General features: G+C 35.5%; 1 protein-coding gene across 4 annotated transcripts in view; it reads right to left on the reverse strand.

Moving 5' to 3' along the window:
- The window catches only part of Sclt1 (sodium channel and clathrin linker 1), a 114,841-nt gene that overhangs the window by 93,362 nt on the left and 5,931 nt on the right, over positions 1 to 15,548 (reverse strand). For 3 of the 4 annotated variants that reach the window (XM_028762739.1, XM_028762748.1, XM_028762758.1), the window contains exons 3-6: positions 13,214 to 13,272; positions 12,642 to 12,714; positions 6,633 to 6,688; positions 591 to 726 (exon numbers count right to left, since the gene is read on the reverse strand). In XM_028762739.1, the coding sequence (XP_028618572.1) occupies positions 591 to 726; positions 6,633 to 6,688; positions 12,642 to 12,714; positions 13,214 to 13,272 (324 nt within the window). The remainder of the gene's footprint in view (positions 1 to 590; positions 727 to 6,632; positions 6,689 to 12,641; positions 12,715 to 13,213; positions 13,273 to 15,548) is intronic. The other variant, XM_028762767.1, reaches the window with a different exon arrangement.

The following is a 15,548-nucleotide window of genomic DNA, read 5'->3' on the forward strand; positions in this document are numbered from 1 at the left end:
AAGTAACCAGGGAAAATATAATTTTAGAAGGATAATTATGTTCTAATTTTTGAAAATTAAAAATGGTATCAGAATAAAAACAGAAAAGCATGTAAATTTACAGGAATTAAACCATTGATCACTCTTTTCTTTAGAATTTTCTCTTAACGTTAATTATTCGTAAAGGACAAAAATGTTCAAAATGCAATATGATTCAATTAAAATATATTTGAAACTATATTTGAGGGTAAACACTGAAGGCATTTATTTATAAGTTTTAAGTCACAGCAAAATCAAGTATTATAAATTTTGTTATTCTTTTAAATAAAGGTCAGCCCTGAAATTCTATATACAAGTGGCATCATATAGACTGAACAGTTATGTTTAGGAATATGTATATAGATACATATATGCATATAACATCAATTGATGAAAACAATGGTCATGAATTTGAAAGTGCAAGGAAGGGTATATTGGAGGGTTTGGAGTGGGAGAGGGAAGAAGAGAAGGGAGAAATGATGTAATTGTAGTATCAAATATTAAAAATTAAAAAAAGATTAACACATTTCTGAAGACTTTAAATTTAGTAGGTAAAAAAATATGGCACTTACTTGATTAGCTAGTTGCAGTTGTTCTTGAAGGTTCCTCACGGTCTCATCATCTGCACAGATGTCATTTCCTATCCCTGTGCCAAAGGGAAGGGCTTCCAATTGCTTTTCAACAGCATCTTTTAATTTACTGTGCAACCTTTGCAATAAGCAGTTAACGTTATACTCATTTTAATAATTCATTTTTGGGGGGTTCATTAAAATCAACACGAGTCACATATATTTCTTATATGAAATCATTTTAGTAGATTTTTAATAAAAATAGAAGGAATAGTCATTAAATACTGTAGGAGTAAAAGTATGAATATTTTCAAACATATCAAACTGATGATAATTCAGGCAGAGTTCAGTTTGTCCTACAGAGATTTAAAAATTTCAGTAAGGTAAAATTCTGATGCTTCATCATACTAAATAATAAAAAACAATTCAAAGATAGACTTTTACATATATGCCATCTATTTTATATATGTATTTATGACTTACATTTTTCTTAATTTTTCTAATATTCCTATGCTATATAATTACCAGACATTTACTTAAAACTATTAGAAACCTCAAAAAAAAAAAACCTTTTTACTAATGGGTTCATATAGTTCAAATTCATTTTGTTCAAGAGTCAACTGTACATTAGGTCTTTGAATTTATTTTCCTTATTTTCTATACTGGCTTTTAATTCATTTTGTTCAAGAGTCAACTGTATATTAGGTCTTTGAATTTATTTTCCTTATTTTGTATACTGGCTTTTATATTCTATCTTTTCAATCTGGTTGAACATTCCTAACTCTCTTATTCAATGTTTCTCATCTCTACCACTGCATCTTTTTATATTTTAGAACTCTTTTTGGCTCCATTTTTAAATATTGGCAAGGATGCTAAGACTGCACCTTAGTGTAGCCCCTATTGAAGCTAAAAATGAAACTATAACATGATCCAACTCTACCATTTGTAGGGATATACTCTGAAAGGATCTTAGCATACAGCAGACACTGTTGCATATCCATGTGTACTGTAGCAATATTCACAACATTGAAGTTGTGGAATCAACCTGGATGTTAGCACATGACACATATGCAGTGAATTATATTCAACTATAAGAAACAAAATGGATAGACCCTGAGACTACTTATGATAAATACTGCAGGTTTTTTTCTTATGTGGAATTTAGACTTTCAAGAAATATGCAAGGCATAAAAATAAGAGCGACTACTTGAGAAGAGAAAGGAATTTTGCTGGGTGAGAAATAGTAATTGGAAATGTCCAACACTTAATAGGCACTCAAATATTTGTGAATGTTTACCTTTATTGTTATTGTAACCAAATACTTGATAAGGGACTTAAAGGAGGACCAGTTTCTTTTTGGCTCAAAACATATCAAATTGGGAAACTCATGGAGCAGGTGTAAGTATGGGTAGGCAATGTGTTCAACTCTGAGATCAGAGGAAGCAGATAATTGGGAATGTCAGCAGTCATCTGGCTTTCTACCTTCCCATCTTTTATTCAGTCGGGAACTCATGGGATGCTGCTGCTCACGTTCAGTGTTTTCTCTGGAAAAGCCCTCCTTTCCAAGCCCTTAGGACCTATGTCTTCAGGTGATTCTAAATTCTAGCAAATTGGGAATGAAGATTAACTATAAGTGACTATTTTACTGCTTCACTTATTATTAACTTGGAAGATAATGGCTCCAGATTTCTGTTAGTAGCTGAATAATGTCCTTTGAGAAGCAAAGGTTTCACCACCTTTCTACCTTTCAGTCTTGCTGAGTCTCTAGATTCTGAGCTCACGGCTCAAACAATTGTCTCTAAAGTGTGTATCCCCTTGTAAGACAACCAAGCTCCACTGAAAAGATACAAGAATCTTTGGGCAGCACAAAATTGGTCTTGATGGGGGGCAGGGGCATGAAGTTTGGTAAGTAACTTTAGTATCTTTCTTATAAAATGATTTCATCATTTATAATCAGTTCCTAGATATTATCATTCCTACAGAAATATATTAAAATGTTTCCAAAATCCAATACTATGGCACTGTACACAACTGCATAACACAAACTACTTGTGTACTTTTCTTAAAATATTTTTCCTGTAATTTATAAATTATTTTGATTTTGTAATCATTAATTATGACACATACTTAAAAGAACAATTTTTCTCTAAAGACACAACTAGTAGAGCTCACTTTAAAACCTTGTAGCATTTTCAAAAATGCCTTTAATAAACAAAGAGCCCACTTTTTTCTACTTTTCTATCATGAAACTCAACTGCTGCTATGGTTTGTATTTGGCTTCTGTCACATCTGTTGAAATATGATGCTTTTTGTAGCGTTATTCCAAGGGGGTAGAGTCTATAGGAGGTGATCAACTATGTGGAAGTGAGGTATTTTGAGAGTGAATCGGGCCTTGTGATTAAGAGGCATGAGAGTGACTGACTGTAATGAGGTATGCTGGCTCACAAGTCCCTTCACTACAGACTCCCTTCTCTTTGCCTTCTTCCACCATGATACATCAACATGAGGCCCTGACCAAAAGCTGGATGATGTTAATACCATGCCCCTGGAACTCCAGAACTATGAGAGACAAAGAAGCTTGTTTTCTTTATGAATTACTCAGCATCAGACAATTTTTACAGCAAAAGCAAAACAAACAAAACCTCAAAACCAAAAATAACAAACAAACTCTACACTTGCACCATCACATTACTTTGAAATACATAGATTTTAAAAACTAGCTTCAAGATATATGCACATAAAAGGAAGAATGTTATAAACACATATACAAAACTTTAAATGGTTATTATCTTTACACCATAAAATGCCTTGTCTTCCCAGTACATTAAAAATTAAGTCCAACTTAAGTATATGATTAGAAAGTTACTGTAATATTCTTTACTGGGATATTAAAAGTCTGTTTAACAATAATTATTTTGAGAAAAAACATTAAAGCTAAAAAAACCACATAGATTTTAAAAATACAATGAATGAAAAAATTTAAAACTAATTTTAAAATGTACTCAGTTGTACACTTTAGTAAAAATCCATAGTATGATAGGGTTTCTAAATCAAAAAGGAGAATTAATGAAAAAAATTTAAAACTAATTTTAAAATGTACTCAGTTGGACACTTTAGTAAAAATCCATAGTATGATAGGGTTTCTAAATCAAAAAGGAAAATTAATAAAAATATTTTAAAACAGAGAAATTGCTAATGTAGTTAAAGCTAAAATATAATTACATAAGAATGCTACATGTGTCGGCTAATTTTTTTATTTAGTCAACTTGACACAAGCTAAAGTCATCTGGGAAGAGAGAAACTCAACTGAGAAACTGCCTCCACCAGACTGGTCTGTAAGCAGCCCCGTGTGGCAGCCCATGGTGGGCAGCACCACACCTTGTAGATGGTCCCAGGTTATTTAAGAAAATAGATTGAGCAAGCCATGAGAAACAAGCCAGTAAGCAGCACTTTAATTCCTGACTACTTGAGTTCCTACCCTGCTTCCTCTAATGATAAACTGTGAGCTCTAAGTTAAATAAACTCTCTAAGTTGGTGTTTATCACAGCAATAGAAAACCAACCAGAACAGCAAGTATTCATGAAATACAAGTACATTAAAAAGAATATAACAATAAAGTAAAAACTACTATATAATATAGAAGAATACAAACAAAAGAAAGTCAAATTTTAAGAGTCCACGAATTGGATGAATTTAAGATTCAAAATGCTGCTATCCCTCCCCCCCCATTTTTGGTTTAGTTACAAGTAAACAACAAGATCAAATTTCTACAATTTTGTTACTTAATGTCAAATTTTGGGAACTCAGGACATACTAGTAGATAGAAAAAAAAATAAAAGAACCATAAGAAAAGATTGAGAGACTGCACTATTTTGAAATTTTAAGAAAAAACCAGAAAATTCTTTCATTAATCACATCTCACCCTGGGAGTAAACATTTGCAATTATTATGTTGCAATGGCCAATTGGCACTCTTATTTGTATTTCACATTTCACTATCTATATAGTACTTGAAAGTCTAAAACTATATTTCTAAGATGTCCTCAAAGATGGTGTAGAACAGATTAAAATTTTAGCAGGAGGCACTTAACAGAGATGGATATATTTTAATAAGAAAAATAAAAATTTGGACAATGAGATGAGTAAGCATTTCATGAAAAAAGCAGATGAAAAATGGGCAAAAATATCAGTATTCACAAAATGCAAATTAAGATCACAATGAGAAATTACTTAACAGTGACAATGATAGTAACTAGGCAGTTTGATTAGAATTATTGCTAGAAAAATATAGATCAATATGAATTAAAAATTTTACTGGAGAGAATGTAAACTAGCTGATACAGTCAAGTTTTAAATTAAGTTGACATTAAATTACAATCCTATATCCTGGCAATTTCATCTCTGGAAATTTCCATACCTGTGCATGATAGTGAAAAGAGTTAAATTCTAGAATACTGGATGACACAATTTTTATAGTTTTAAAACTGCAACACTAACAATATAACACTAAGCAGACTTCAACACAGTATGTCCTTTTACTGGAGGGAATCAGGATAGGAACTTGTGGATAAATGTATCAGGGTCTACAAGTTTGTATTTAATCACCATGTTTCCTGCTACGTGTTTGTACACTATCTTACTACTTTATAATATTTAACGGTACTTATGTGCCCTATTTCAAGCTATAACTTTATTTCTTATAGTTGGCCCATGAAATAATGCTCCTTTGTCATAGTCTATCCAACAAAACCTTCAGGATCAAGCATGATAATCCTCATTTTGAGTCCTTGGTCAGGGAGTCCAAAAGACACCCCATCTCAACAAAAGAGGCTATTGGCCTTGAATTTTAGTTGCTTCCCAGAACTTGAAGTTAAATCTCTATTGCTGAAAACAATACACACTTTGGACACAAGACAGGAAGATATGGAGCTGGAAATAACCTGGAAGTCTCCTTGGGGACTAATGCTTATAGTACTAAAAGAGATAAGCTACCAAGGGGTTAAAATATCTAGTCCAATCCAGCTGTGGCACCTATAAAACACAGCAAAGGCCAGCATAACACATCCCTAAAGGTGAAACAGTGGCACTTCTATCTTGTGAGTAACCACAGCTGTCTAACTGGACTTACGGCCTGAACAATAGGAGGAAATTCAGACCTAGTACTACAAACCTGTCCAATTATCTAGGACTGGTGAGGCCACGAAACCTAAAGGAGATGTCATTACTACCACTTGCCTAAACCAGTATAATTTCTAACTACATTCTAAATATTTACCCTTATACTCATAGTTGTATGTAGCTCTCAGCTCTCATCAAATAAGCTTATTTTTGCAGCAGACAGAGACTACTATAGAAAACTACAAGTGGTCAAAATCCAGAAAATTGACCATGAGGTACCCAGCCACATTCTATAAATTCACTCCTATTTCTGAGATTAAGAGAACACAAAAGAAGACGAAGCAGAAAGACTGTAAGAGCCAGAGGACCAAGATGTCCGCTAAGAGACTGTGTTCTAGACACAACAGGGGAGCTACATTCATGAAGTCTCAACAACATGGTAGCCTAGACAAGGATCTGAACAACAACACCAGTTGACATGACTCTATGGATGGGGGGAAAACTCAGAAGGCTTCATCCTTAGAGGAAGAACTAAAGGCAATTAAGGATTGACAAGAAAGGCAAAATTAATGCTTATCCAATACCATGTTATCAGCCCTAAAGAAAGACATAAAAGCAACACTAAATGAACTCAGCAACATACATACATACATACATACATACATACATACACACACACACACACACAATTAACAATAGGTCAAGAAAAAGAAAAAAAACAATTCTTTTATTATTTCCAATTTACAGCACAAAAGTTACAACAGAAAGAAGTTAAATAGATTGTTAATAGTCACAGGTAATGAAGCCAGTAGTCAACAGAAACTCAAGCCCAGCAGTCGGTACTCTAAAGTACCACACTCCGTGCATCAAAGGACAACAATCAAAGTTTCCTATTAACAACAAAAGACTCACTGGCTAATTGATTTACCTTTCATTTTCTGTGATGACAGTTTCAAGTTGTAGTTTCATCTCACCCATGTGTTTCTACAAGAATAATAAAACATGGTGTAGGAATATATTCTATAGACAATTAGATCTCCACTTAGTAGTCAATTCATATGTAAGTAGTTACAGATAAAATTTATTCATTTCCTTTAACAACCCATATCACATATGAATAGTTTAACAATGTACTAAACATGATAAAACATTCATTTTGAATTGATTATACACAAATAAAAACATTTTATGCAATAATTGAGAAAATTATAAAAATATAGATCCAGGAAAACAAAAAAAGATATACTTCAGTATGATAAAAGAATCAGTTGTGCCAGGTGAGGTGGTACACATCTTTAATCCCAGCAGTCTGGAAGCAGAGGCAGGTGGATCTTTGTGAATCTGAGGCCAGCCTGGTCTACAGAGTGAGTTTCAGGACAGCCAATGCTGTTACATAGAGAAACCCTGTCTTGAATAAACAAGCAAACAAACCAACAAAAGCAAAAACCCAGCTGATTGCTAGTCCTTGAAAATATATCTTAATTAATCCATGTATTTAGGGGAAGCTCATATCTGTATGACTTCCCTATTTCAAGAGGTAAGGTGGGAATGGTGAAAAAAGGCAATGCAGGTCTTCTTTAGCAATCATTCCCTCTACCTCACCACCCTCCCAATCTGAACTCTTCTAAACAAGATTGTTATGGTAAATAGTCATTGACAGGCTAGATGACTTAAAAAACCCACTACCCAGAATACAAACAAGATTATAATTCATACTGTAAAGAGAATGAGAGGAAAGTCTCACTGATTTTATAAGGTAATAAAGAGATTATTAGCCTTTCAAAGAAAAAGGGAATGTTAGTAAAAGCAAAACGATAAAATACAGAATCAGTTTTAATAAGAGCGAAAAGGTGTGCAGACAGCAAAAGGCAGTCACGGAAAAGTAATTTTTCAGTAAAGGTGCACTCAAAACACACCCATTGTGCACTCAAGGGTAACAAGAAGAGCCAAGCCTGGAGCAGACCTGGCATGAGAAGTGTGAACAGGCAGCTCTCCAAGTCTCTCTCTCTCCCCTACTTAGAGATGCTCACTAGCCACCTTTTAATATGAAATCAACATCAAAATGGAATTTTTCCCAGGTTCCTGCCAGCCACGATTTCAGTTAAACTAAAATGAATTAATGTACTGCTAGATAACTGGATACTGGCTGTTTTTATAAAAGCACTCTAATTTGAAAACTAATATTATAAATGGTTATATAGAATACATGTGCTACATAAGTCACATTAAGGACTTTATTATAGAATACTTGAAAATATTTAATATTTGGAAGAAAAAGACCTACAAAATACTTCTTATATCATCAAAATTTCCCTACTATATATTTTTTCTTTTGTGTGGTGGGAGGAGGGATCTTTATACACAGAATTACAGCATGCTTTTACTGTTTTTAAGGTATACTACTTCTTGGTGATGTCTGTAATTCTTTTTTTTTTAATGTGTTAGATTTTGTTTGCTTGCTGCTTTTATGAGAGAGAGTCTCTGTATGTAGCCCAGGCTATCCTGAACCTCTCTCTGTGTAGCTCAGGCTGGCCTCTAACTTACAGAAATCCACCTGCCTATGCTTCCTGAGTGCTGGGACTAAAGTCATAGGCCACTATGCTCAGGCACATCAGCAATTCTTAAAAATTAGTACTCTTTATTAATTATATGTCTGTGAGCATAAATAGATTAACTTAGAAGTAGCTATCAATATCTTCTTTCTCTCTCTCTAAAACAAATGCAATAACTATTACTATCAGTGAAGACTCCTGGGCTTTCTAAGTGTAGCTTCTTCCTATAATTAATTCAGTAATCACCCAGAGGTGGTAAGAATATCAAATGAGAAATTGAAGGCAAGCACTTCAGTAAAGAGACACAGGAATCAGACAGGTTATAATAGGTTTTAGGAGAGTTTAATTTCTAGGCAACTAGCTATTCTGGAACAACTGAAGTACAAAAAATATACCATTATTCAATTCATAGAGTGAATTCAGCAGAAGCTTTAGATTTGCTACTCCTAAAACTAAAAATTACACCATTCACACAAAAAAGACTTGTTGTTTAATTGTCCATCAGAAAGGAAAAAAAGATATTTTTATGGTTGGCTTAAGCTTAAATGGCCAAACACTAAAAAAAAAAAAAAAAATACATCATGAAGAATGGGAAATAAATCAAGAATTGTTTAATGCCAGAGCCAAACAGAGAATTCTCAACAGAGGAATTTCAAATGGCGGAGAAGCACTTAAAGAAATGTTCAAAGTCCTTAGTCATCAGGGAAATGCAAATCAAAACAACTCTTGAGGTTCCATTTTACACCCATCGGAATAGCTTAAGATCAAAAACTCAGGTGACAGCAGATGGCTGTCGAGGATGTAGAGAAAGAGGAACACTCCTCCATTGTTGGTAGGATTGCAAGCTGGAACAAACACTGTGGAAATCAATTTGGTGGTTTTTCAGAAAACTGAGAATAGTTCCATTTCAAGACCCAGCTATACCAGATGTTCCACTATCCCACAAAGATACTTGCTCAACTATGTTCATAGTAGCTTTATTTGTAATAGTCAGAAAATGGAAACAACCTAGATGTCCCTCAACTGAAGAATGGATAAAAGCAATGTGGTATATCTACACAATCTATTTAGCTATCAAAAACAAAGACATCATGAAATTTTGCAGGCAAATGGATGGAACTTGAGAATATCATCCTGAGTGAGATAACTGAGTCCATAAAGAACATGTATGGTATGTGCTCACTTATAAGTATACATTAGCCATAAAATACCGCTCATGCTACACTCCACAGACCCAAAGAAGCTAAACAAGAAGGAAGACCCCGTAAAAGAATGCTTGAATTTCACAAAGAAGGGGGAATAAAGTACTCATAAGAAGCAGATGGAGGGAGGGAACTGAGAGGGAGGCGGGGCTGGGAAGGGGGAATGGTGGGGATTCAGATCAGGTGTGGGGAGGGAGAGGAAAGATGGCTAGATGGCCATGAAAATGAGTGGAAACCTGAAACTGATAGGAGGGGGGTGAGGAGGTTGGGGAAATCTCCAGGCTGAAACAGGAACCTGGGATAAGGGAGGCATCCAAGAATCAAGATGGGGAGGATGACACCACTATAGTGGTGTTCACTATCTGTGAAACAATACATTGGGAATATGGAACCTGAAGAGGCTACCACCTGTACCACTGGGCAGGAACCCCAGTGGAGCGATTAGAGACACCAACCCACCCACAAAACTTTCAACTCAAAATTTATCCTGTCTATAAGAAATGCAGGCATGGGGGATGGAGCAGAGACTGAGGCAAGCACCAATCCATGGCATTATTAGTGATACTCTTGTTATGCTTGCAGGCTCCTGTACAACATGCTCCTGCATGGTGTCCTCTGAGAGGCTCCACCCAGTAGCTGACTCAGACAGATACAGACACCCATAACCAAACAGTGGATGGAGCTTGGGGACTCTTATGGAAAAATAGGAGGAAGGATTGTGGGCCCTGAAGAGGATAGGAACTACAGTCCTACAACTAACCTGGACCCATGGGACTCTCTGAGACTGAACCACCAATGAAGGAACATACACGGGCTGGGCCTAAGCATTCCTCAACATATGTAACAGATGTGCAGCTTCGTTTTCATGTGAGCCCCGAATAAATGGAAGGAAGACTATCCTAAAAGCTGTTGCCTGTACTATGTTCTTCTAGCTGGGCTGCCTTATCTGGCTGGGATCAGCGGGAGAAAAAGTGCCTAGCCTCACAGAGACTTGAAGTGCCAGGGTGGGAACATGCCCAAGGGGGTCCCCACTCATTCAGTGGAGAAGGGGGGGAATGGAAGATTGTGGGAGGGGGTAACTGGGAGAAGGCAGTGAGTGTGATGTAAAGTGAATAAGTGAAAAAATAAAATTAAATTACAAAATATTATCTTATGAAAATACAGAATCTGACTCTACATATTCACTTTATAAGTTTATATAGGAATAAAGTTGGAAGTGAAATCTACATAGTTCTTTATGTAAAGAAAATATCTATTTTTAGGAGATGTAAGCATTATGTTCTCTTAGTAAAGGTATATACCACTCTATTGATTAAAAAATTAATACTGTAAAAATTGTTACGTTAGCTCTAACTCTCTTGTTCTCATAAGCCCTGGGATTCATCAGATATTCATAGGCCTATTGTGTGGTTGCATAGAAAACGCCCTCCACACATGTCCGTTTTGAAAGCTTCATGTTCAGAGGTGGTAACTCAAGAGGAGACTGCATCATAAGGCCTCCAACTTCATCAACAAATCAATCCGTAGCCTCATAAGCAATATAGATACCACTGAGTTTAAAGACACAGGTCCCAGGGGTAAGCATTCAAAGGGTTTATTTTGTCCTAGCATTCCTTTTCTTCTCTCTGCTTCCCAGACACCACAAAGTGAGCAGCCTTCCATACATGTTCTCCAGGTGAAGGTATGTTCAAGGCCAGCCTGGTCTACAGAGAGTTTCAGGACATCAGAGGCTACAAAAGAAAAACCCTGCCTCAAAAAGAAAAAAGAAAAAAAAAAGACAATGAACTTAAAGCCTGCCACTCCCACCGCACTATTCTGAGAAAACCAGCCTGAAGGTTATTTTTATACAGGGCCATTATGCTTTCTCACATCGGCACCATGCTTTCTTTACTGTTAGTGATGCTTTCTTTACTGTTAGTAGATTGATCTAGGGTTTGGTATCTAGGCCTAATACAATCATTATTATATTCAATCTCTAACAAAGAACAGCCATTGTCAGGTGGTGGGCTTAGCCTGAGACACAGAAATTCTGATTAAGAAATACTTCTACATATTTATCTGCTGTTTTTCCTTCCTTCCTTCCTTCCTTCCTTCCTTCCTTCCTTCCTTCCTTCCTTCCTTCCTTCTTCCCTCCCTCCCTCCCTCCCTCCCCCCCTCCCTCCCTCCCTCCCCCCCCCCCCCCCCCCCCCCCTCCCTCCCTTTCTTCCTTGTCTTCCTTTTTTTTTTTCTCGTGAACTGTCTGTTAATTGATTGGCAGCTTTGTGTTTTAGTGTTTAATATTTTCAACTCTATATATTCTGGAAAAAGGAGCAACAGCAGCAGCTTTAAGAGAAGGCAGTGGGGATGACAACAATAACAAAAGTGGAGAAGAAAACACTGGCGTCAAAAGGTACAGCTATGAACAGGGTTAAGGAAAAGCAGAAGTACACAAGAGGGTGGAGCTAGGAGGGATCACTATAAATAAGGTATGTAGGAAAACCCCGCATGGAAACCCATTACTCTGTAAGCTATTTTAAAAATAAAATGTCTTTTGTAAATCAAATATTTATATTGTTATCCTGGTATCAGAAAATTCTGGAGGAAATGTAAAAAACATTTCAATTCAAAGAAAAAATTATAAATATTAGTTATACTCTAAAAACATGGTTACTTTAAGTGTGTAACAGCCCTATAGTATAGTACTGTTTTAGTTTTTTATGAGCCTAATCTCAGAAGCCCTAAGACTGAGATCTGGCTACATAGACAGTGTCTTAAATTTATTTCCATTATTCTTAAAATAAACTTCCACTAGTAATCAAAAATAAAATGTGCAAAAACCCAAGTGTATATTAGAAGTAGGATAATAATATCTTATCTAAAAGATATATAAGGCATGTTACAGAAATAGCATCTGAAGATGTGGGAAACCATTCTGCAAATAATGACACAAGTAGAATTTGGGTAAGGTTTGAAGTGCTCTGAGATGGCTCTGAGCACAGAGATATGAACAAATAATAATGCCATCAGGACACAGCTCCCAGCTTCATAAAGATACCTCTGCCATACAGCAAGAACAAGGGAATACTGAATTAAAAGAAAACTGAAGCTAGTGTTTACAGATACACATTTACAGATGAATGAGATTTTAATATTTTTCTTCTCATAGTAAAACCTTACAAAAGCTATATGATTATGATTTCTTACCTGGTAATAGGTCAGCTGCCTGTTTAGCTCTTCCAGATGTTTCTCATACTCAGCAATGAGAGGAGGTAAAGAACTAAAGGAATGTACAGAATTAAAAGACTAAATAATCAGTTCCATTTACTTTAAGCATGTAATAAGTAAAATAAATATCAAAATGAAAATTTGTGTCTAATACAAATCAGTATTTTGCCTTTTCTCTTAAACCCTTAACATGAGTAATATTTTGGACTGAAAACTTCTTGATCTTGTGGAAGGAGCAGGAGAGAAGCCTTGAGCACTGAAGGATAATGAACAGCTTCTCTGACTCCCACCTAGTAAAGCCTCACTTTCCATAGGACTTGCTCATAACAAATCAAAGATGACCTTAGATATTACCAAGTATCTTGGGGAACAAGTAAGATCATCCTCTATTATAATCTACTCATATAAATCCCACCAATGTATTTATCAACTCACTAGCAAGTCATTTATGCTTAATTACAGCAGACCATACAATAAGCACGCATACATTAAGGAACTCTTTCAATGATCAAATGATTGAAAAAATAATAATGTATTTAGTAATACTTTACCTTTGCTCATTTACTGAGTTTACCAGTGTGTCACCTCTGCCTCCTCTGGACATGCTGTTCTATAAGAAAAAATATAAAAAATACTAAAAATTATTAAAAACCAGGTTATTAAAATATTTTCTCACATTATCATAGTTAAAATTGAAATTGGCTTAAAATTAATTATCATTAAAATTTTTATAACTTTATAAAATCTATCAAATGTAATTTAAAAGGAAGAAAAGAAAGAAAAAAGCTGATGCCAATAAGAACTATGAAGATTTTTCTGTTTAATAAAAACATCTACCAGTAATTAACACTAATTGTCACAATTTGTTGTGAAACAAGGTAACTTTACATTAAGTGCAGTAACAGTACAAGGCTGCTTGCTTTCACTGTTCTGGTCAACACGCTGTAAGGAAGGCTTAAAGGCTCAAGAGCAACATGTGACACAATTATCATATACAGATACTTTCATCATGTACCTAGAAAACACCACACAATGCAATAAATGTTAGGGTAAAATAGAGACATTAGGTCATAGATAGGAGATCGTACTAAAAAACAAAGTTCAGTAGTTTCCTCAAACATTAATAATCATTTTCCCTTTATCTTCATTGAAATCGAGTTGTGTACTTTATTTTTTTAACAGCCAATCTTTTTACTTTTGTAATTTTCCCCTAATTTTTACATTGACAGCTCATAACTTAAGTTCTACTTCCTTTCTTTCATTGAATTTCATTTGCTCTTGCTCTTCATTTTCTACATTAAATGAATGCAAATAGGGGAGTACACTTCCTTTTAAATGCTGCTTCAGTTCTAATGAATGAGTTTAAAAAGTATTCATCTTTCTGTTTCTTTTTGAGATAACTATAGAATCACATGAAATTATAGAAAATAATGACAGGAAGTTTTGGGCAACTTTCCCCAATGCAAATATTTGGTTAAGCCACAATGTAACACACAGATGATCCTTAATTTAAGGTGGATGACAGTCTCATCTGAGGTTGAGAATGATGTAAGCTCAAAATGCATTTAACACACTGTCCTATAAAACATGGTGGCTCAACAACATAGAGCCTGCAGAGTATGTTCACACTTGTGATTATATAGCTGGGCTCACTGCTGCTGCCCATCACCATGGGAGAGCATCTTACCATGTGTTATTCATTCAAGAAAAGATTTGAATGTCACTTTCATATCACAAAGCTGAAAATTTGTTTGTCATACCACTGTAGCATAGGGACCTTCTGCAGTACAATGCCATAACCATGATAGCGATAACACATACATGAAGATAAGAAAGTTTTCATGAGCCAAGGATCATTCAGTTCTCCTTTTAGTCACACTACCTTCCCACTACACTTCCTTATCCTCAGGTTTAGGCAACCACTAGTCAGTTTTATATGTACATTTTTTTTTTCATTTTAGGAAGTTAACATGAATGTAATCGCTTGGGATTGGCTTTTTTCCTTTCGGTAGAGTATCGTGGATGTTTGGGAGCACATTTTACTCTGTAGCATAGGATAGCCCCCAAATCACAACATCCTCTAACTCAGCTTTCTGTGTGCTGGATTACAGGTTTAAGCCTCCACACTCAGTCAACTAATCCCTTTTACTGTCCAACAATAGTATAATATTACAAGTACATAAAACACAAGTGCTTCTTACTTAACCACTCTCCTACAAAAGGTAACCATATTATGAGGAAAGCTGCTATAAATACTTGTACATGAGTGTGTGCATGCGTGTGTGTAGATGTTCAGGAGCACAAATGCTGAGTCTAATGGTAGTTGCATGTTTTCTGTTTAAGTTACTGACTCCCACCAACAACACATGGTTGCCTTAGTCCATTTCCATTCCTAAAACAGAATTTCAGAGGTTGTATACTGTCTGAAGAAAGGAGGCCCAATTATCTCACAGTTCTTAAGGTTCAAGAGCACGATGCCAGTCTCTGCTGTGCCCTAGTGAGTACCTTCCTAGCTTCACCACAGCACGGCCAATAGCATCATGCTGAAAGCACATGCAAAGGAGAACTAGGCTTCCTCTTTTCTAACAGCGCTTGTGAGTCTAACTCATTCCTAGAGATTAGAACGACTCCCTTCTACAAGTCATGTCCCTACTGACCTAGCTCCTCCCTACTTGGTTCCATCTCTCTGGAACTGGGTCAGAGCAAGGACTAAGCCTCGATAGATGAACCTTCGGGGAAACAATCCACATAATATTACATCCCACTATTTTATTTGTAACCATCCTGTGAAATATATAGTGACACATCACTGTGCTTTTAAAATTTACTAAGTGACTGTGTGAGGCTGAATAATGACTATATATAATATTTACATCCAAATCACAA

This window comes from Grammomys surdaster, unplaced genomic scaffold (genome assembly GCF_004785775.1).
Source record: "Grammomys surdaster isolate TR1022 unplaced genomic scaffold, NIH_TR_1.0 62, whole genome shotgun sequence".
Classification (NCBI taxonomy): Eukaryota; Metazoa; Chordata; class Mammalia; order Rodentia; family Muridae; genus Grammomys; species Grammomys surdaster.